The 23,405-nt window shown below is 39.2% G+C and overlaps 1 protein-coding gene and 1 pseudogene across 6 annotated transcripts in view; one reads left to right on the top strand and one right to left on the bottom strand.

Annotated features, from left to right (window-relative positions):
* The first annotated feature begins 1,081 nt into the window (after positions 1-1,081).
* Nr6a1 (nuclear receptor subfamily 6 group A member 1) overlaps positions 1,082-23,405 on the top strand; it is a 188,652-nt gene continuing 166,328 nt past the window's right edge. For 4 of the 6 annotated variants that reach the window (XM_051185375.1, XM_051185374.1, XM_051185373.1 and 1 more), the window contains exon 1: positions 1,084-1,397. In XM_051185375.1, coding sequence (XP_051041332.1) covers positions 1,292-1,397 — 106 coding nt within the window. In that variant the 5' untranslated portion in view covers positions 1,084-1,291. Of the gene's footprint in view, positions 1,398-23,405 lie in introns of all 6 variants that reach the window. The other 2 variants (XM_051185378.1, XM_051185376.1) reach the window with 1 other exon arrangement.
* Positions 11,145-11,769, bottom strand: LOC127222870 (mitochondrial import receptor subunit TOM20 homolog; annotated as a pseudogene).

The following is a 23,405-nucleotide window of genomic DNA, read 5'->3' as shown; positions in this document are numbered from 1 at the left end:
CCACCCTGTGGCCGCCAGAGGTGCGCCCTGGTGGAGGCAGGGGTTCTCCCTGATTTTGTTTGGTAGAAACAGAGGCGGTGTGTGAGGTGTGTGTGTGTGTGTGTGTGTGTGTGTGTGTTGGCATCTTACCATTGGACGCGGTTCTTGTTACAACTCCCATTTTTTAGACTGAGCAAGGATGGGAAGAACAGGCAGGAAAAGGGGAGACTTTGTGTGTGTGTGTGTGTGTGTGTGTGTGTGTGTGTGTGTGTGTGTGTGAAAAATCCTGCATTTTGTTTGGTAGAAACAGAGGCGATGTGTGTGTGTGTGTGTGTGTGTGTGTGTGTTGGCATCTTACCATTGGACGCGGTTCTTGTTACAACTCCCATTTTTCAGACTGAGCAAGGATAGAAAGAACAGGCGGGAAAAGGGCAGACTTTTAAAACAGCTCTTTAGGACACCCGTAGTCAAGAGTTTCAAAATTTCTTTGATGGAATCAATGGCCCTGATCTTAGTTTGCCCATCTGTTCTATGGGCAGGGTACGGAAAATGAAAGAGAAGGAAGAGAAACTTTATTCCTTTCCGCTCACCCGGAGGTAAAAGGCTTTAAACACTTCTCCGGAAAGCAGAGTTGTATAGATTCCATTTGCATACGAACTCAGTCACCTCGGGGTAAACTCGGGTCCTTTAATCTCTGGTCCAATTTGTCGCGCGGCCCCAGAGGAAAACCCTCACGAGCAACACGCACCCCGCCCCTTGGGGCCTTCCCAACAGGGCTGGGCTTGGTTGCACGTGCTCTCCGGGCTCCTGGTGGATCCGCCTCCTTGGAAAGACTCATTATTGGCGCGGGAAGTCGGAATTACAGGGAACTCTGGATACGGAAAAGTTACAACAGAGAGGATCATGACGTAACCATTATTCTCTATATATACATTATATATATAATATACATATCAGAGGTTCTAATAGAGTTCGGAATAATGATATGTTTTTGTTTTCTTTCTCACACCCCTTCAATTGGTAGCGTCCCGTGTGGCCAGCCTCGCCCTGGAGGACTACAATTCCTAGCACGCCCCGCGGGTACTTACGTGGCACCAGCGCGTGACGTCGGAGGAGGGAGCTGGCCAGTGCTGAGGGGGCGCGGCGCGGAGGGGCGCGGAGCCGGGAGGCTCGCGGGCCCAAAGCGCGCGGCGGCCGGGAGCCCGCCGGCCCCTGACAGCCCCGTCGCCCCGGTGGACGACGACGAGGACGACTACGAGGGCGCGAGTCATGGAGGAGCAGCGAAGCCTGCGGGGGCCCTGAGCGCCGCCGCATGGAGCTGGAGCGGGACGAACGACCGCTTAGCGGAGGGGGAGGCGGCGGGGGCTCGGCGGGGTTCCTGGAGCCGCCCGCCGCGCTCCCTCCGCCGCCGCGCAACGGTGGGTGAAGGGCCTTCGGAGCCCCAGCGGTACCGACGCCTGCGATCCCCCTTTCCCTCAGCCTACTCTGGTTCCGGGACTCCGGGCCGCCCCTCAGTGTGGACTCCACCCCGAGCTGGCACTCTACGCAAAGTCCCCTCAGCGCGGACCCTACCCCCCACCCCCTCCACGCCAGTCCTTGCTCCTCCCCTAGGGGGCCCTGGTGTTTGGAGCACCACGTTCCTTTACCTGGGGTCTAGCAGATGCCACACCTTGGCACCCTGCACCTATCCTGGGGCGTTTTCCTCAGGAAAACTCCGCGAGCCTCCGCCTCTACGCAGACCCTCCTCGGACCTCGGTGCCCACTCCTGTCCCCTGGCTTCCTTTTTGTACAGGCCCCCTCTCCTAGGCTACGACTTTATGCTGGCTCGTCTCCAGCGGATTGCCGGGGCTCGAGGTACACCTGCCTTTTCTCGGCGTTTCGCAGACGCTTTCCTTCAGGGTGCAGAGAATTCCTCACCTGGCCCCTTGTCCCTACCCTGTCCTCAGGTTCCTCCGGGTTGGCTCCCCCCCCCACCCCCCAGTGTTTTATTTGTTTCTGTTTGATATTTTCCCCTTCGGTGTTTGTGGCGGAATGTTTTTATTGGTAACGTGTAAGGAGCTTTTGTGAGGTCGTAAAAGGTGAACTTTTGAACTTGGAAAGCGTCCTGGAGCAATTAGCGAAGGCGATAGCCCCTGGAGGCCTGCATTACAAAGGGTGCTCCTTACGGCAGGCAAACGCTCCCGCGGCAAACCCGATTTATTTATTTATTTGCCCTGCCTTGCACCTCTCACATCTCATTTCCGAGTAAAGGGCAGGCTCTCAGAGATCCGTGCCTCCTCCCCTCTCTGCGCCATAAACGTGCAATTCTCTGGAAGATCTAGGACCGAACAGTGTCTAACAAGTAACAGATTTCAGATTGCATGCAAACACCGGGGACAGTTAGGAGGCCCTAAAAATTAATTGCTTTAGTACGAAGTTTTTCAAATCAGGACTGACCTGGCAGGTGTGGGGAAAGTAACTCGAAAGTAGGTCACCGAGGCATTTGGTTGTGGAATGAATGAATGGAGAGCCACAGGAAAGAAATATTGAGTTGAATTTGTTTCTTCATAAGTTTACTAATTCATGAAATATTGTTAATTCAGTAGATTGTTAGTTTCTTTTTTTAATCAGCTAAGAGGAAAACTGTTTAGAAGAAAGCCTGGTTAATTTGATATGATGATGTTTTCAAAGCTCTTAAGTTTTAAAGATGTGTATGATGTGTGGGATATCCCGATATCCGGTGGGGGACTGATTCTGAATGTTTGGGATCAATAAAATCCCACGTCACAAAGGGGAAGGAATAAATATAGTTAGGGTAGAAAGGGACAGTGCCTAGAAGAACAAAGATGATTTCTTTTATGTTTTTGACGTTTTTAAAAGTTAACTTATGCAAAGATTTGGTTTGGTATTAACCTGTGATTGTTTCATATATATATATATATATATATATATATATATATATATTTATATTTAACCTAAAATTTGCCTTGCCGGTTTTTAAGCTCAGTCTCCAGATCTGTCAGATATCCCTGTTAGTGTATTTTCGAAATGCCTTCCTGTTTGCAAATAGTTCCTGTTCCCACCTGTCCTTACTATTAGATGACAGATTTTATTGCAACCACCACTTTCAGTTCACTTGAGAATATTATTGTAAGGGAAGCCATAGAACAAAGCAGTTTTTTAATTAATTATTCATTGGAACATTAAAAGAACTGAGTGGCAATTTTTATCTCAATCAGATTACTTGTTAATACTCATCTTTTCCTTAACTGATCAGAACCACTTAAAAGAAACTTAAACAGTATGTTAAGCTAAAAGTGTCTTTAATATTTTGTTGAAAATATGATGGAACATTTCGCAGCTTAATTGGTTCAAAGGGAAATAGGAAATTTTTGTAGTGTAGCTTGCTTTTCAGTACAAAAATTAGTATTGTGTTTGTAGTGTTTTACAGCTTATGTTAGCGAGTACTCAAATGCTCAGGAGAATTTTCAAAATATAAAATAAAGTTTGCCTTTGGAATAGTGGACTTTATTTTTCTTCCTTACTATTTTTCTCCAAAGATAAATGAGATTGATTTCTGAGGAGAAAAGCACTCCTTTAACTTTTCATCCTGGTGACATTTCCATTTTTCCTGAAGTTGTTATCTAGAGAGGAGGTCTTTAGTTTGTGTTAAGAAATCCATTGATGCTGAATTTACAGTTCTCGAGATGTTTTTATGATTCCATTAGAACAGTAGTTAGCCTTTTGATGCACCCTCACCCTTCCCGGAATCCCTTGTGCTGACTCTGCTATATTCAGCTGTTGGCTTGTGGTTTTCATAACAAACAAACTCATTTAGTTGTAATAGTGATTGCTCCCTTTTGGGATTTCAAAGGGAGATGAATGCTTTGAGGGAACATTTGTTCATTTTATTTTCAAGAGAGTGAGGGAATAGATTTTTTAAATATTTAAAGCAAAGAGACTATAAGCCATTATAAGGAATTAAGAGCATAATTTCACATTATTACCCTTCAGAGGAAATGAGCTCACTAAGTACTTGTGGATGCTCCTCCATATGACTTTAGCCAACAAAATGCTTAACAGTGCTTCTCTGTGTAGCCTGGCTGTCCTGGAACTCTTAATTTGTAGATCAGGGTAACCTTGAATTCATAGAGATCTACCTCCCCAGGGTTGGGACAGAAAAGGTGTGCCACCAAACCTGGCTTAAAATGCTTACTTCTTAAATTACCAAGTACTTTACATCACATATTTAACTTTTTACTTCTGTGATTTGAAAACTTAATTCTGAATCAACCGAGAATGTTCTAGTTTTCTTAAGGAGAAATCTGAGATGTTAAGTAACCAAATTTCTCATCTCTGATGTACTGTTCACTGAATGCTCAGCACTCTTTATTCTTAGAGTTTAAGTATAACATGTCTAATATGAAATTTATTCTACCTTTTGTAGCAGAAGTTATATGCTTGCACAAGTACATGAAAAGGTGTTATAAGGGAAGCTAATGAAAAGAAATGCAGATTTTCAAAACTGGACTCATACATATTAATATTTCTTGATTTCTCATTTCCCTTTTCTCCCTGGCATTGTGTGGTCAAGGTAGAAATTCTAGGTTAAAACACATAACTTTAGGACAGTGGTAAAATATCTCTTAAACAGAAGAAGAAAATGATTTATTTTGTGTGTGAAAACCATATTATAGTTGTCGTATTTACGAAAAGAGATCAGAATCAGAGAAGGCTCTGTCTATAGATAAACAGGCTTCCATTTCAAGGAAGCAGTTTTAAACAGTAAATAGCTTTCTAATGTGCCCATGTGGGTAGTGGAATAACATAACCAATTCTTTGTAATACCCTGAACACTTTTCCAAACAGATAAATTGTGAAGGAAAGTGCTTTCAAACTTTTGTATTCTTGAGGTCAACTTACAAATTAAAAACAAAAAAAAATTTTCTTACTAAATGTTTTCCTGGTTTAGGTAATCCCTTGAACATTTGTGGACATCTCTGTTTGATAAATGAGAATCAGAGATCCTGAGATTATTAAATTTGTAAGGTGGCTTAGTACTGACTGAGCCAGAGAATTCTGTTTTGGATATTGAGGTTTTTGTAGCTGAATTTTTGGATTCATCTTTATCTTAGTTGTATATTTTAGAAATATCTCTGGATGTAACTTTGCTGTACAATATTCCTAAAAATCAACCCCAGTCTTTCTGTTTTCCAGTGTTTACAGCATAGTTCATTGTGTTAGACTGTAAGTTACGGGAAATTAAGAAAAAACTTTACCCAAACCTGTAACTTTGTGAGATAGCCATTGTTTAGAAACAAGTAGGCATAATTTGTTTAAATGAAATATTTTATTCTGGTCTTATGGCCTGTTAAACAGCATTCTTTCAAGAGTCATTTCTGAAGAGAACAGATTAGTTTTCCTGTGAGTTACAATTTAAATTATTTTAATCAGCCTTTTTTTTTTTTTTTAAGAGTACTCAGCAACTCTAATTAACAGTGATTTAGCTTCAGGAAGGACAAGGATTGCCTCAACTGGCTGCTGGGGATCTGAATTGCGCTTTTCCCCACCCCCAGCTGCACAGAATCCTTTGATCCCCATGCTAGCATGGTTGTCATTTGAAAAAGCAAATTGAGAGAAAATAAGTTGGGAATATAGAATACTTTGAGCTTCGTTTGCATTCTTGAACTTTTGTTCTTAAATTACGGGAATAATTGGATTTTAAACTTTTATCATGTTGGAAAACAAGCTGGAAAAACTCCCTGATTTCCTTAAAAATACAGGTTTTAAGATGTTCAAAAGTTAGCCTTTGTGCAATGGAAACATTTTTATTCAAGGTAGGTAGTTTGTGGTTTTTCTGTATCATTATATAGTTCCAGATTAAGAAATTATGAATTTTTAAATTTCATATAAGTAAATGCTATGATTTTGTTGTATTACAAATTAACTTTGAAAAGTTTCTTCGAAAGTGATATCTTTGCATACTAAAAAAATGGTATCTTTGTATTCTAATTGCAAACTCTGAATCCTTAAATTTGTTTACAGCAGAGAAGCTGTTCATCATCTGTTCAAACCATAGATGGCAGTAGAGGTGTATTATTACTGTTTTCTAAACTGATTTTTGCTTTTTAATTGGTGTCAATTCTATGGACACTGTTAGTAAGTCAGCTGGCAGGTGTAGTGTTTCCAAAACCAGTTCCCTGGACAGCACCATGTAATGTACTCCAGAAAACCAATCCCAGCATTTGATTTAGAGATACACTCTACTGGAATAGTGACTTACTTCTCACTTTCAAAACAAGCTTGCTTTTTTTTTTTTTTTTTTTAAAGTTTGTGATGGTAATCAAAAGAGTTGTTAGAATAATAAGCTGTAGTACATTGGATCTGTGCTTGCAATGTGTTAGTGACAAACGTGTGTAACAGATGCTTGAACTACTATTTTCATTGGAAACAATTCATTAAATTTGAGGGAGAGACACACAATTAAGTTCCTCATGTGTAATCCCTTAACTCTTAATTTTGGACTGCTTTCATTTGATAAAACCATGGAATTTTAGATCTCTTTAAAGAGCATTTCAGAGGTTTTTCCATGTGTTCTCTTTGAGCTAACTTTTGAAAATCTTAAAACTTATATTTTTAAGGAAATCTGGTAGTTTTTCTCTTAGACATAATAATAAATCCAGCTTGTTTCCAACATGATAAAAGATTGAAATCCAATTGCTCCTATAATTTAAAAACAAAAATTTTAAAATGCAAATGAAGCTCAAAGTAGGTTCAACAGTTCCTTGTTGTAGTGATAAGATTTCCATGTTCTTTATTTTTCTTCAAAAGACGAATTAGATAAAGAGATAGTTGAACTTCCCTTGATATTTTGCCTGTTTCCTTGATTTATGAAAGATCATTAATATGTATTATAAAATAAAGGAAAGATTGGTTCAATGTGGAGAACTAGTTTCACCAGTTTTCATTTAAAAGCCTCTAATTGATGTGTTCATTTCAGTCTCGAAGCATATCACCCTGGAAGAATTAAAAGATTCAGTTTGACTATTTTTGATAATAATATATATTCTACTGGATCAGATATAGTTGTCTTCTACAGTTTGAGAGAAGAAAAGTCTTGAACACTACTGTGTAACTTTAAATGTATACTAATACTAAATAATGTTAAAAATTCTTGGTCATTCTTGATCATTTATTACTAAATTGTTTTAGACTTAATCTCTTCCAGCATACTGAGTCTTTAAATTTAGTTTGCATCCAAACCAGTGGTTTTCAAAATGAAGTTCACAAACTTCTGGGGGTTCCTGAAGTCCTTTCAGGATATTTTCCAGGTGGAAACTTGCCCATCTATACCTATCTAATGTTTTTCAAGGGTTTCTCTGTGTAGTCCTGGCTGCCCTGGAATTTGCTCTGTAGACCAGGCTGGCCTCCAACTCAGAGATCTGCTTGCCTGTGCCTCCTGAGTGCTGGGATTAAAGGCTTGTTCCTGGTTTAATGGAATTTTTAAAATCTTGGACCTGCTACTATGAACTTTACAGCTTCTCAATACTAAAAATTTTCTGATGAGATACATGATGATATGAAAAATATGCTTTTTGGTATCATAAAATGAAGTATGCTTATCATTTAGAAGATCTATGTAACTAAGTGACATATTATTTTCCAAAACATTTATAGGTGTGCTATTTGAAAATAACTGCCTGGCTGGGCGTAGTTCTTGTCATGATAACACTCAGGAGGTTGAAGCAAGAGGATTATGACTTACAAGTCTCATTGTTAGACTTTATCACAAGAAAATGAGTCCTTTGTGGATTAAAAGATCTATTCAAAATGCAATTTAATGTACCTGAGTGCACATATTTTACTGAAATGTTTTTAATTTTTGCAGTGCGAGGAATTAGAACCAGGGCCATTTTGTACTTGGCTAGGCAAGCACTCTACAGACCAGACCAGTGATAAGGTTTTAGATTCTACCTTGAACTAAATGAAACCACCACTTCCTGAATTTTGGTATGACATCAAAGAAAAATGCTTTTTTTTTTTTTAAAAGCAAGTATTGTTTTTCAAGTTAAAATTGTGAAGCCAGATATTCTGCCTACACATTAGTCTACCTAAATGTGTGTCACAACATACTGAGTGGTGAAGTAGGAGAATTTAGCTAAGCCAAATATCAAAAAGTTTTGTAAAATGCTACCATTCTTTCAATTTTATATTTTGTTGGAAATGTACTTGTTAATATATAACATGTAATGAGTTACTAATTACTTTTAAGTGAGTAATAGTTTAAAAATTTCAAGTTATTTTCTAGAATGGTATCAATAGATAAATTCATATAATACCAGCTCTCTGGGGTCTCCAGAGTGTAAAAAGGGTTTTTAGAGCATACAGACTAAAATATGGGAGACCCCTGATAAAAGTGAACATACAAAAAGAAAATGGTGACATAAGAAAATGGTGACTTTACCACTATTACTAGTACTTGACTATTTGTGTGTGTGGTCTTTTTTTTCCTCCTTTCTCCTTCCCCATCATCTCCCCTCCCATTTTTTTCTGAGATAGTCTTGCCTAGGGTTTGAAGGCCTAGGGTGCCTTCAAACACTGTCTCCTTTCCTTAGGTTCCCAGGTACTAAAGTACTGACAAGCACCCACTAAGCATCACCCTCCTCACACCTGACTTAGATTCTTCTTTTTCTGTAATTATTACTTTTACTGGGAATGAGTACATAGCATTTTGTTTTCTCTGTTTGAAGCTAAATGAAATGTGTCAATTTGCTCTCATTGAGCCCTGATAAGCCTTTTGTTGCTGCCATATGAAGCCTATTGTGTGGCTGCTGTATTGGGCAGCAGCTTTCTAACAGCTTGATTTTTCTGCAAGAAGTTGTGGAACCAAATCTAGTAACAAATCAAAGCATGATAAAGTGGTACAAATTACATTAAAAAAAAAAAAAAAAGAATAGCATCACTGCTTAGGAGCCCACAGACCAAGCTTGATTTATATAACTCTTACTGAACTTTTCTTCCAATGTTATATGGTCAACTTGACTATGAAAACTAACAATCCTATGGGGCTAGTAAGATGGTTCAGCAGTTAAGAGCAATTGCTGCTCTTCCAGAGGATCAGAGTTTATTTAGTTCCTGGTACAAATTGGAGCTTCTCACAGTTGTCATTAATTCCAGCTCCAGGGGGTTCAAATTTTTTCTGACCATGGACATCTGCACCCCCACACATACATACACATGAACATAATTACGAGTAAAATTAACAATTTATCAAAGAGCTTGTCTTATTTACTTTCCTTAGGCAAATCTGTCTTTAGGGGCCCTTTTTAAAGTTGTGATTTGGCTATCCCATTTTGTAGATTGGTTTGTTTTCAACCTGGTTTTTACTAAGATAGTAATGAAGTGTGGATAGGAGAAGCACATCCTCCTGGTACCTAGGAATACACTTTCTTAGTGTGAATATCATTTTAGTATAAGTCAGTTACTGTGTTGTTAAAAGTTAGGGATTTAGCTGGGCTGTGGCGGTGCATGCCTTTAATCCCAGCACTCAGGCAGACAGGTTCCTGTAAATTCGAAGCCAGCCTGGTCTACGTAGCTAGTTCAGGACAGCTAGTGCTACACAGAGAAACCCTGTCTTGAAAAAAAGAGTTAGGAATTTACTCTTTACCCTTGGGTAGCTGCTAGCTAGAACTCATTCTGTAGAGCTTTGTTGGCTGAAGAAATGTCACACAATGATGTGAATAACAATTGGGAATTACTACATCAAAACCTAGTTTGAGTGTATAAGAATAGGTTATTTACGTATTAGGGGTTCATTCCTAAGAGCTCCATAATTATCTTGGGGTTTGAGAGTTCACATCTGTTACAAATGTGTTTCATTAGATTTACAGTTTAGTAATAAGAAAATTATATGCTTATCTTTTAATCTTTGTGTCTGCATTTCATGTTTCTGACAGTCTTTGAACAAATTTTGTAGCTGAGTTAAATGATTTTAGCCCAGTTGTTGAAGCCTATTCTTTTCCTCCGTGTTGATATGTATCCTTAAATCTGACTTGTCCTTTCAGTCCTTCCACCAAGAAGCCTTTTCAACAGGATAATAAACCACCTGGGGGAACCCCCTACTGACATCCATTTAGAGGGCTTTGTTTTTTGGAAATGCTGAGTTGTGCCAGCCAGGGAGGAAGGTTTTTGGTTAACTGGTGTTGAGAGGCAAAGATTGTAGCAGTGGCTCTCAACCTTCCTAATGCTGCTGTAATACTTTTAAACAATCTTTACGTTGTGGTGACCCCCCAATCTTAAAATTACTTTCGTTGTTACTTCATTATGAATCAGAATGTAGATTCTGTGTTTCCTGATGGACTTCTGTAAAAAGGTCCTTCAAGCCCCAGAGGGGTTGTGACCCAGAGGTCACATCCTATAGATGAGAGTCACAAAGATTACTCTGATTTGCAAGCAACTGTTTTTTCTTCTTTGCATGATAGATTTCATAAGTGTTTTGACTAGAAGATAATATTGCCACTGAAGGAACAATCCTGCTGAGTCAGAGGGGGGAGCACTTAGGAAAGAAGGAATTTTTGAGCTGTTGATGTTCCTGTACAACATACTTGAAATAGCTGTTCATGAATGTTGAATGAATGAAAGACCTAGTTGGAAATTTCAGTCTTTTGCTGTTATCAGTCCTTTGCTGATAGTTAGAAACAGTCTAAACAATAGAAGAGAGGGAAATTGAGAAATTTTGGGTTAGCAGTGTTTTTATTCTTTTTTTGTTTTGTTTTTGTTTCTGCAAGATCTTAATGCTCAGTTTTCACAAACAAGTTTATCCGATTTTATGATGTACAGTAAAATGTACTAGTGTTTAAAAATGGGCACTATTAGCTATTCTTCATACTCTCTTCAATCTTTTAAAGTTCATCACTGGGAGTTTTTACCTAAGTGGTAACTGCTATATTTACATCTGAATTGCATGTCTTAAGAATACATGAAATGCATGATATTTTGGTTAACTCAGTGTATTGATAAAGTGAAAAGTTCTGTCAAAATACTTTTTACTATAAAAAATAGAACAGACAATGGGTCTACTCAAAATACACATCCACTTTGGTAGACTTTAGTGTAGGACAGTTCATGACAAGCATATTTGCCCTTATTCCCCCAGAGCTGATAAGCTTCTAAGCTAATGGTCGAATCATTTTTAAGTGAGATTTTATCATGTCGATATCTGACTCATTCCCCATCATCTTCAGCCAAGCTCTGAGCACTCACAGTTCTCTGACTAATGGTTGGAAGTTTGGTCAGATGCATCTGGAGCACTGGAACACTGGTGGTAGAAGAGTGCCGCAACACTTGCAGCTGTCCACACAGCAAATGCATTTGTCAGGTGGTCTACATCCTTCTCATATTCACCTTGTGCTAATAACTCTTCACCAAACTGTATCTCTTCAAGGAAGAATGTGTGAACAGCTTCAGCATTTTTTTTTTTTTTTTTTTAACCCTATAGCCTTGGAGCCTGTCCTGGAACTAGCTGTGTAGACCAGGATAGCCTCGAACTCACAAGAGATCCCAAGAGATCTTGTCTGCCTCTGCCTCTTGAGTGCTGGGATTAAAGGCATGGGCTAGCTTCAGCATCCTTTTAAGTCAGGTAACTGGGAAAGCCTAGGTCTTTCCTTAGCAAGCTTCTGTTTCTGTCTTCTTTATAGAAGCCTGTTCTTGAAGTTGGGGTCACTCCGCCTTTTGCGGTCAAAGTAGATGCAGTACCCAATGAAGAGGGCACTGCGCACACGCCATGGTGATGGCACTGTTTCTGCCCACCATCTTCACTCGGCTGGGGCGTGTTCTGGAGGCCTGCCAAGCAATGTTAGCTCCCACAGATTGGAGCACACTGGCTGCTCGCACACAGCCCAGACCTAAAAGGCGAGCACCAGCCTGATCAGCAGTGCTTTAACAAGTGTATTAAAGCTAAATCCAAAGTTCTATGAGCCCTCCTGAAACTAGAACAAAATTTCTTATAATTTAAAAAAGACTAGATATCCCAGATAAAGGCGAAAATGGCCAATAAGCTTCTGACTGTCCTCTTAACTGAATTTGAGGATGCAAATTCAACTATCTTTCTCATTTCTGGTATACAAAAGCTGGTTATAATGAAAAGGGAGATCCAGTGCAAGGAGATTGTTCTGGACCTTTGCAAATGGAAATATAAAAGCTAGTTGCTTAAGCAACTTGTAGAATACAGAGGGTGATTTCCTAGTAAAGAGAAATATTGTTCAAAAAATGATAGGCATTGTGGATCATAGATTACAAAAGCAATGTATTTTGAGCAGGAAAATGACTCTAGAGAAGACCAACCATATCCAAGGTGGTGTGAGAGAGGGTTCTGATTCTCGATTTGTCTCAGGTATGTATGTATGTATGTTTCTATGGGCACACCTATAAAATGAGACTCAATTCACTAATCCAGGAATGACTTTCCAGCTTTTTGGTGGCAATGAATTGGATAGAATAGGAAGCTGAGATTTAGGAAGAGCTGCCAAAATCAAGTCCTCAGAGTCTCAGAGGATAGGATTTCAGATACTGTTTAATCATTCTTAGATTTACATTGTTTATGTTTTTGTGTCATGTGATTTATGTGTAAATTCATTTGTAAGTCAATTTTCTGTTTACAATTAAAGTGCTAATGTTAGGATAATTTGCAGTGAGTGTAAATTTGAGAAATTCAAGTTTTTTTTTCTTTCCATTTTAAATCTGTTTCTGCCATGCTTCTCTTTTGTGAATTTCATTTACTAAGCCAAGTCCATAGTTAATTTCAGAGTTTTCCCTCATAAGTTTTAAAGGGATTTTTACTGTGAAACTCATTAAGAGTGTGCCACCTTCTGAAGATCAAATGCCTTGCATTTGAGAACAACGATTCAATTAAGGAAAATTGCAAAACAAAAGGGAAACCTTAAATGCTGCAGAAGTGTGAAAGGGGAGCCCAGCAGGAAAGGTCGGCTGTGTCATGGGGGAGGGGCAGGCTGGGGAGTGCGGCCCAGAGCTGCATTAGAAGTACTCATCATTTTACTGTCACTAGAAAGCCAATCAGCCTTTAGAGAAGAGAGGTTAATAAAAGTACAATTGTTTTACCCCAAATATCCCAAATATTTATCTTGCTGATAAATTAAATCTCAAAGATAGTTGGGTTGGGTGTTATTCAGGATTCAGTTGATTCCATTGTGATGAAGTTCATTTAGCATTTGAAGGTAAAATGTTCTCTCTGCTGTAAGCCTTTTCGAAAATATTTCATTTTGCTTTTCACACAACATTTCCATTAATTAAAAACTTGGAATTTGTGGGTTATCTGTAAAGTATTGTAAATTTATTCTCAGACTTCTGGATGGAGAAAACCTAGTTTTGTAAAATGTCTATGAGGCATGTTCTGGAAATGCTTCCATATAAACACAAGTAGGAGGGCTCTGGTAGCTTGTATTTCGGCTTTAAATAGTGATTTCTGAACTTGTGTCTTAAATTACCGATGACTCTTTGTGTTTTAGGCATGGACTCCTTGACAGCTGTTTTTAAGATTGAAAATACATAGCCACTGTTGAAACTGCAGAGGGAATTGCCAATAATCCTACTTCCAAGCAACTTTTTCTTCAACTTCTAGGGTTTTTGTTTTGTTTTGCCTCTTGTGATCAAATGGTAAAACTGTTCTGCTTTTTATTTTATATTGTCTTAGTGTTATAAATTTCATTCAGCATGAGTTTTATTTGAAAGCTTTTTTTTTTTCTGGCGGTATGATATTTAGATAGTTAATAGCTTTTTACTCTTAAAACAATATCACCTATAATATGTGTGCTTTGTTTTATCTTGTCTTTTGATTGCAGGCAATTCTTAAATTAGGAAGATTGACCTCATTGTTCTTTCACCAGTAATTGACTTAATTTATTCTGCGTACTAATTCTTTAAAAAGAAATACTCATACCAAAGATAGTGTTGAGACATTGGTAGGCTATTTGCTTTGTTCTTATTTTTAATTTTTTGACAGATGAAGTAATTTCTAATGTCTCTATCTCATAATTTTGTTTTTTCTTTTGAGAGAGAGAGAGGTATGCATACATGTTTGTATGTGTGTGGTGCAGGTGTGTGCCTGGAGGTCAGAGGTTGATTCCTAAATAAATCTCCACTTTATTTACTGAGGCAGGGTCGTCTTTCATTCAGAGATTTAGTCTAACTAGGCAGCTGGGATTACAGAAGGGCTGGCCTTGGGTATTGTGTTCTGTATTTTGGTTCTCACATATGCATGGCAAATGCTCTCTCTACTGAGCCATCTCCCCTGCCCTACTTTATTTTTTTTTAATCTTCCAGATTCTGGCATTGGTTTTCTCTTTTGTTTCCAACTCCCACCCCAGTGTTTCCATCATGGGTAGAGTAGTGCTTTTAGATCCTTCTGCTGTTGTGGTCTTTCTTCTCAGGATCATTGTTGAATGGAAGACAAAAAATACTTTTCTAGTTGTTTTTCACTCTTTTTAAAGGTTGGTGTGTGTTTGAATACAGTTATATCAGCTTTCACAGTGTCCTCAGCATGTCTTGAGACCTACAGTTGAGTAGGACTGGAAAATTAGGCACATGAAGGGAGAAATTAAATTAGTTTCTTTAGAAATAAGCATATTTCTTTTGTAGGTTGCTGAATAACTTGCTGATCCTGCCTGGAGTTTTATGGTGAGAGGGCCTAAATTATTTCCAAATAATTTGAAAGGTACTCAACCTTTTTTTGTTTTGGGTCAGGGTAGCTGGCTTCAAATCCAAATGCTGGGATTTAAGGGGTGTACTACCACTCCTAATGCACTCAGAAATTTTTATAGGGATGGTTTCAGAATCCTAGCTATCTATATATTTTTAATCAGAGGTAAATTGAAGTCAAGGAGTCTTGTCACTTCTAAAGTTTTTATTGGTTGAAAGTGAGCACCAATGCTTGAAGAACATTGCTTGGCTTCTTTTTGCTTGTTACTGGTTAGCAGAACTTAAAGTTTGTCAGTAGTTTAAAAAAAATTTTTTTTTATAATAGTGGGTGTTTGCTCTTCAAAATCTCTTTTAGTAATTAAAAGCCTTGGAACAACCCTGAATCTAACTGAACTATAAAAGCTGTCCAGTTAATTTTATAGGTTTTGTTGATTTTAAAAGAGATTAAGTAGAATCTCTTCTGTTTGTTACAACATTAATTGTAGCCCAGGATGGACACTGAAATAATTACTAAGACATACTCAACGTGCAAGAGAGAAGCTTACAATAGGCTACAGAAATGTCATTTATTTGTTGAACATTTAAAATGTGAACTTGAAAGGACTTAAGGTATGGTGACATTTTACAGTGTCACTTTGTGTTACTCAGATTTGCTGAAAAGATCTATCTTTGCCATCTTAATATCAAAGACTTTTTTTTTTTTTTAACTCAGTGGGGAATTAGAAGAAATATTTCAACATATTTTAGAAGTAACAAGTATCATAGGAAAGAGCAGGAACTTCATGACTATATTTAGGCAGTGTAAAACATTAATTTTTACAGAGCTTTAGGAGCTGAGATGTGCAAGCTCAGTGACTGAGCATGTGATTAATGTTTATGAAGCCAGCATCAACATCCATACCCTCCCATACTTCCTAAGGTCTATGAATAAATAACTTTTTCTTGATAGGCATGGTAGCACATTCCTGTAATCCCACTACCAAGAAGGCAAGAGTTCTATCTAGTCATGCTTGGGTTACATAGTGACACCTTGTCTCAAAAGACAGAACAGAACAAAATGAATGTATCTGCTTGACTAAAGTATTGAGCTACAATCATGATAGAAAAAAGTATGAAGTTTTCTAAGAAAAGTCAGGTTGTATTTGTCACTAGGGGAGATAAGACATATCTCCAGCATAATATGTGTGACAAACTTCTAAGGTGTCTGGTAGTAGAGCAAATGATTTAATCACTCATGTCTTGTACACATACACACACACTCTCTCTTAAAAGATTTTAGGGTTATTTTAGTTTTTACTTTTGTTGTTGTTTTGAGACAGGATCTTGCTATAAAGCCCAGAGTGGCTTCTGACTTTTTGTTGTTTTCTTATTTTTGTTTGTTTTGTTTTGTTTTTTGAGACAGGGTTTCTCTGTATGTAGTTTTGGAGCCTGTCCTGGAATTCACATTGTAAACCAGGCTGGCCTATGAGTGAAACTTGTTAATACAGTTGTTACGATAAAGCTCTAGGGGGACCTTGATGGATTCCATGGCAGGCCAGGGTGACCAAGGCAGAGGAACAAACATGCCTGACAGACAGAGCTTAAGAGAGAAGTTTTATTAGGATGGGGAGGAAGAGGGAAGGAAAGAGAAAAGAGGTAAAGAGACAGGGAGGACAGAAGGAGAGAAGAGGGAGACAGGAAAAGTTCTGTCTGTCCCAGGGGAACCTCAGGGAAGAGAGTTGGAAAAGAGAGTGGGAAGAGGAAGTCTGTCTTTTAAAGGTATCCTTTGCACCTGTGTGCAGACTAGTTCCCATGGAACCCTGGGCTGACCAGGGTACTACCTAAGTGCATTCTGCCAGGTAACAGGGGCAGGCCAGTTATAATGCCTGGATCCTCACAACAGGAAATCTATAAATTACTATACTGGAGATCTGGCCCTTTGATGAATTAGCTTGGAATTACCTTGTGGATGGGTTTGAGAGAAATGAAGCCATATATGGGAAGTGCCTATTACCCTACAGTGGTAGGACTATAGTAAGTACTCAGTGTTCTTTTTGTCTCTTCCCCTTCTCTTTTCTGTCCTGTTACTGTCCCATCCCCCCCTCTACCTTTCCCTTCCTCCTCCTTTGTGCTCTTCCTTTCCTACTCTTTTTTCAGGTTTTCTTGAAGCACTTCTTCTCAAGGTTCAACTCCCCACAAGGGTTTTCTCACTGTGATCAAGACTGGTTTGTGGATCATCCAGATTAGCAGTTCTGAACCTGTGGGTATCAACCCCTTTGTGTGTGGGGGGGTCTCATGACCCTTTCACAGGGGACACATGAGACCATCAGAAAACACAGATATTTACATTAGATTCATAATAGTAACAAAATTACAGTTATGAAATACCAACAAAAATAATTTTATAGTTGGAGGTCACCACAACATGAGGAGCTGTATAAAGGGTTACAGCTTTAAGAAGGTTGAGAACCACTGAGCTATACTCCTTTATTGAATTTTCCCAAATGAAATGATTAGTGTGTGTGTGTGTGTGTGTGTTGGGTGCCAGGGCATGTGTGTGGAAGTTGGAGGACAGATTATGGAGTCCATCTCTCCTTCCACTATGTGGTTCCTGAGAGTCTGAGCTCAGATGCCCTTGTCCATTGAAGAAATCTCCAGCTCTAAAGCATCTTCTAGTCTGGACTTTTGCTGTAGAAGTGCCTTTCCTTCCTACCCTCACCTTTGGGACCAGATATCTCTATGATTTAAGATATATACTACTTTATCTGCAGTAGCTTGTGTGTAACTAGAATTATGAGTCTTAGGAGATCAGGCTATAGTTTTAGCAGCAAAGTAAGGTCTCTAGAGGTTCCTAATGAAACCTCAATTAAAACATGCTCCTCCTTTTAATACACAGTAAGCCTGGCTTCCCCAGCCCCACTTAAAACTTTTCACTGGAGTTTCTGTAAGTGCTTTCTGACCATATCATTAATAAAGGGAAGGAATAGATAGGTGTTGTATACTGAGGACCCAGGCGTTGAACTATATTAACTCATGTAATCCTTTCTACATTTTCCTTTGAAAGATGATACAAACCCATATTATAGATGAGTGAACTGAGACTTAGAATTGAAAATAACATTTCTCATAAAACTATTTCAGTATATCAGCTCCTTCCCAGTTCTGGGGGATTGATTGAATCCTGCATGCTAAGCATGTACTCTAAGCCTTATTTTTTCAAACTTCAGTCTTTCTTGTATCAGTATCATATTTTTTATAATTGTATAATATATTCTTTTAATATATGACAAGGGTTTCTCTGTCATTTTTCTTCAAGACAGGGAGCCTGTCCTGGAACTCATGTTCTGATCTGGAACTCACAGATCCACCTGCCCCTGCCTCCTGAATGCAGTTTGCCACCACTATTTGGCTTAAATATTGAATAGTAATCATACCACACCTTTTTTTTCTTAACATTTATCTACTTGTTTTCTCTTTTTTATTATTTTATTTTTATGTGTTTTGCTTGTGTGTATTCCTGTGTAAAGGTGTCAGGTACCCTGGAACTGTAGTTACAGACAGTTGTGAGCTGCAATGTGGGTGCTGGGAATTGAACCCAGGTTCTCCTGAAGAGCAGTTAGTGCTCTTAATCACTGAGCCATCTCTCCAGCCAAAATATAGAACCTTAAAATTAAATGTAATAAAAATAAAATTGTGTTAAATTCTAGTTATATGGGGGGGGGTTGCTTTACCAAAATTTCTGATTAAACCTTTACTCTAAAGAGTGATTAGTAAGCATTAGAGAGGCAGCACAAACAAGACCAAACTGAATTTCTGTTTTTGATGATGTTATCAGAAAGATTGAAAGAGAGCTGGGTGTTGGTAGCACATGCCTTTAATTCCAACACTCAGGAGGCAGAGGCAGGTGGATCTTTGTGAGTTTGAGACCAGCCTGGTCCACAAGAGCTAGTTCCAGGACAAGCTCCAAAGCTACAGAGAAACCCTGTCTTGAAAAACAAAAAACAAAACAAAAAATTTTAAAAGGCTAGAGAGATGCCTCATTTTTTTTTTTTTTCCCCTGAGGCAGGGTTTCCCTGTGGCTTTGGAGGCTTGCCTCTGCCTTACGAGTGCTGGGACTAAAGGTGTGCACCACCAATGCCCAGCTCATCTTATTTAATGTGTATGGGTCTTATGTGTCTGGTACCTGTAAAGGCCACAAGGCATTGGATATGGAAGGTTGTTAGATGCCATATATGGATTCTGGAATTCGAAGGTGATTGCTTGTATTTTTTATTTTAACTGGTATTTTAGTACACATTGTTGCTTTAAATTCAGCATAGTGGCTGTGCCTTAATCTAATGCTATTTCAGCCAGCAATTGCAGCTCCACAGTTACCTGCCTGCTTCTTTGGCAGCAGCCTGGCCACTCAAGCTGAAGACTGTGGGAATTCTGTTCCTGCAGGCACAAGCTGTGTTGCTACTACTAAAGGTAGTTTTAACTAAATCTCTATCTTTCTATTCATAAATAAGACTCAAGATTCAAAGGTTGGGGTGAAAACCTGCTAGCTTAGAGAAGCTGGGTTGCAACTAGCTAACCCCCTTTTTGACACACCCAAAGAGAGCATCCTGCCACTCTGCTTCAAGAAAAGACATCATGCCAGGGCTGAGAGATGGCTCAGAGGTGAAGAGAACTGATTGCTCTTCCAGAGGTCCTGAGTTCAATTCCCAGCAACCACATGGTGGCTCAAAACCATCTGTAATGAGATCTGGAGCCCTCTCCTGGCATGCAGGCATACATGCAGACAGAACACTTTATAGATAATAAAATAAGAATAATAAAAAAATGCCACTTAAATCCCTCCCTGCTAATTTTGGTGGGTCTCTTTCTTCCAGATGCCCTCTGTAGCTTTCTGTCAACTAGTTGCTAACTCAGCCTCCTGATCCAAGGTCAATTTTATTTAATTAATGCAAATGCAAACTTGGAGAGTTCACAGTTCTATTGAAATATTCCCCAACAACAAATTCTCTGATAAATGGAATATCCCAAATATACAATTCATTTTTCCAGAGCTAGTGTAAGATAAGAATTGCGAGGATATCTTAGTATTGCGGTTTAATAAGGACCAGGATAAACAATTAGGCCGAACAGATGTTTATTCAGGGAGAAATAACTCACAACATAGACAGATGAACACAAGTAGGTTCCTGGTCCCAAGGATGCCTCTGGAAGTGCTCCTGTCCCCGTGCTGCAAGCAAGAGAGCATTCCCAGGCTCCTCTTCAGACCTAGTTCCACAGGTCACTTCTGCCCCTGGCTCAGTGCCACAGAAGGAGACAAAGTGAATATCCCACTACATCTTAGTTTAAATAAGCAAGTTTAACCTAAGAGCTGGAAGTCTTATAACATCAACTGTATATACTATCTAGAGAATTTTTGTCACATTACAAATCACATACAAAACCGTTAGTTTCTCTTTTCTCAAGAAGTATACATTGAGTTGTTCCTTATTAACAAGAAAGGTTTTAAAGTAGGTAGTGGTGGAGCACACCCCTAATCCCAGTACTCCGGAGGCAGAGGCAGGGGGAATCATGGCCAGCATAGTCTACAAAGAGAGTTCCAGGACAGCCAGGGCTACACAGAAAAACCCTGTCTTAAAAAACAAACAAAAAACAAAACTATTTTAGTTATGCTTTCTCTATTTTTAATGATGGGCAGATATACTCTGAAAATTATTGTTTTTAAGTTTGACTTTATTTTTCTTGGTCTTTTTGGATACTTTATGTAACTTGAAAGTTTATAGGTTCTGGTGTTGGAAGATGTGAAATTTAGGACAGTTGCTTGCCAGTTGGGGAGGCAAAGAAATTAAAGAGTCCTTGCTTAAATAGCTGGCTTTGGGTATGTGACACACAGAGGCAGATCTCTTTGAGTGCAATGGAAGAAATTAGATACCTCATGCCTTTTAGGAAATACAGCAGGATAGCATTAGTTGTAGCACCAGCACTATCTGTTCCACGAATTGGGCGAAGGCCTAGAGATTGAAATAAAGACAAGTCAGCCGGTCATTCGTTCAGTGGCAATGTCGGAACGCCAAATGCTGAATGCCATTTATTGAGGGGATAGAACAGGTTTAAATACTGACTTATAGCACAGTGGAAAATTACAGGAATTTTAGGCTTAGCTCCTCCCCACGAGGTGTGTGTTGTCATGAGGTATGTTTTATCAAAACAGGAAGAGTACCAACAACAGCCTTGGGGCAAGGAGTTTCAGCCAACAGCTTCAGACTTGCTCAAGGTGCCTGGGTGGGTGGGTGTGTGTGTGTGTGTGTGTGTGTGTGTGTGTGTGTGTGTGTCTGTGTGTCTGTGTGTCCGTGTCCGTCCGTCCGTCCGTCCGTCCGTCCATACAGGGGCCTACACTAAGTACCCGTGGAAACAAGATGAGGAATGAATGATAGAAACTAAAATCATGAGAGATACAATGTGGTAGGTTTTGTAAGTAATTAATATGTCTATATAGTTTTAATTTTGAGGTTGTTTTGTATTTTAGTCTGTCTTGTTGATATTACAGTATTTTATTTATTTAGGTTCCTCAAGGCAGGGTTTCTCTGTGTAGCCCTGACTGTCCTGGAACTCCCTCTGTAAACCAGTCTGGCCTCAAACTCAGAGATCCACCTGCCCCTGCCTCCTGTGTGCTGGGATTAAAGGATTGTGCCATCACCACTAGTCTTAATTTTACAGTATTTGCTATACTTCACTTTGATTTACTCAGGACTGTGAGTCATGTTCAGAGGATTGCTAAGGTCAGATCAGAGCAGTTGTCTTCCAAATAATCTTTTACCCAGGAATCCTGTTGCTTCTGGTATTTCACTTGATTTTGAGGCACAGGGAAGTAAAGATACAATTCTCATAATGTGTTTCTTTGTACTACTGCTATACACAGTGCACCTTCCAAGTGCACTGAGCTTAGAAGAGACATGGAAAGGTATCATGCATGTAGATTTCTGAGAGTATCTGACAATTATTTCATTAGTTGGATTGAGATCTGAGGTTGATGCAGAAGTTATTTCTCCTGTCAAGGAGCTGTAGCCCAGTGCGTGCGGGAATTAAAGGCTTGTGCCACCAGTCTTGGCAAATGCTTATCTCTTAAACTCAGGTTCCTCGCATGTTAGTATTAACTTAAGTAGGTTTCTGTTGGCTGTGATAAAGACTGTAACCAAAAGCAGCTTAGGGAGAAAGGCATTTATTTCATGGTAGACTTCCAGGTAATAAACAGAAGGTAGGGAAGTCAGACAGGAACTCAAGGAGAATTGGAACTGAAGAAGCAATGGAAGAATACTGCTTCTTAGCTCTCTCCTCTTGATCTGCTTTCTTACGGTGCCCAGGACTACCTTCTTAAAAGCTAGCACCACCCACAGGCCATTCTGGTGGAATATTTTCCTTAGTTGAAGTTTCATCTTCCTAAATGAGTGTACCTGGTGTCACGATGACAAAACTAACTAGCAAAGTGATCTGTACGTCTGTATACAAGACTGCAACTTTAAAATTAATTTTCCTCTGTGTGTGTGTGTATACGTGTGTACACCTGTGTACAGGAGCACATGTATGGGGATCCTAGAACAACTTTGTGGAATTGGTTCTCCGGTTCTACCTTTGTGTGGGTTCCAAAGGTTGAACTCAGATTTGCATAGTTGGGCAGCAGGCACCATTCATTACTTTGTAAGCCATCTTGCTGGCTTTAAGATTATAACTTGGAAAAAAAAAAAAAAAAGTTGGGGGCTAGAGAATTGGCTCAGCGGTTAAGAGCACTGGCTGCTCTTCCAGAGGACCCAGGTTCAACTCCCAGCACCCACATGGCAGCTTACTGTCTGTAACTCAAATTTCAGGGGACTTGATACCTTCATACCAATGCACATAAAATTAAGTTAAATTATTTTTTAAAAAATGTTATGTGCAGGAGTGTTTTGTCTACATATATGTCTTTGAACCATATCCATGTCCTGCCTCAGGAGACCAAAAGAGGGATCCCCTGAAACCAGAGTTCCAGAAGGTTATGGATGTTGGGAATGGAACCCAAGTCCTCTCTATAAGAGCAGCCAGTACTGGTAACTACTGGGCCATGTATCCAGCCACAAGACTGCAATTTTGTATTTTTTTTTTTTTTGTTTTTTTTTGTTTTTGTTTTTGTTTTTAGATGGGCTCTGCAACTTTTGGTATACTTGTAGATTCCAGAAGTGAAAGGAATGCCAAGAAAGTAAATCTCTTTTACTGAAGATGAAATGGAGGTACAGATAGTATAATTTTTGGTGCCAGAATGTGTCTAGTGTTTAGATGTCTTGTGTCACTGGTATGTCACTTTATTGATATTTCATATAGTATTGCTTTAACATTAAAAAGTTGGTATTTTTAAATCTGTGTGAATTATGGGGAGTTTGGAAATAGTTTACATATTGCCTTCTCAAACTTGAGGGCATTAACAAAACAAATAAGGTTGTATGAGAACATATTTTTTTGGGGGGGGTTGTGGGGTTTTGAGACAGGGTTTTTCAGTGACTTGGCTGTTCTTTTTTTTGTTTTTTTTATTTTTATTTTTATATATTTATTATTTTTCGTATTTTATGTATTGATCCCAGTCCCCTCTCCCTCCCATGGCCTCCAACCCTCTTCCCCTCCCCCTCCCCCACTCCACAGGGAGTGTGATGCCTTCCAGGAGGGATTATCTAAATTTGTCAAGTCATTTGGAGTAGGGACTAGGCCCTCCCTCCTGCCTCTAGGCTATAGGGAAG

The sequence above is a fragment of the Phodopus roborovskii genome, unplaced genomic scaffold (assembly GCF_943737965.1).
Source record: "Phodopus roborovskii unplaced genomic scaffold, PHOROB, whole genome shotgun sequence".
Classification (NCBI taxonomy): domain Eukaryota; kingdom Metazoa; phylum Chordata; class Mammalia; order Rodentia; family Cricetidae; genus Phodopus; species Phodopus roborovskii.
The sequence above is the reverse complement of the archived record's forward strand: the minus strand, read 5'-3'. Positions and strand labels throughout refer to the sequence as shown.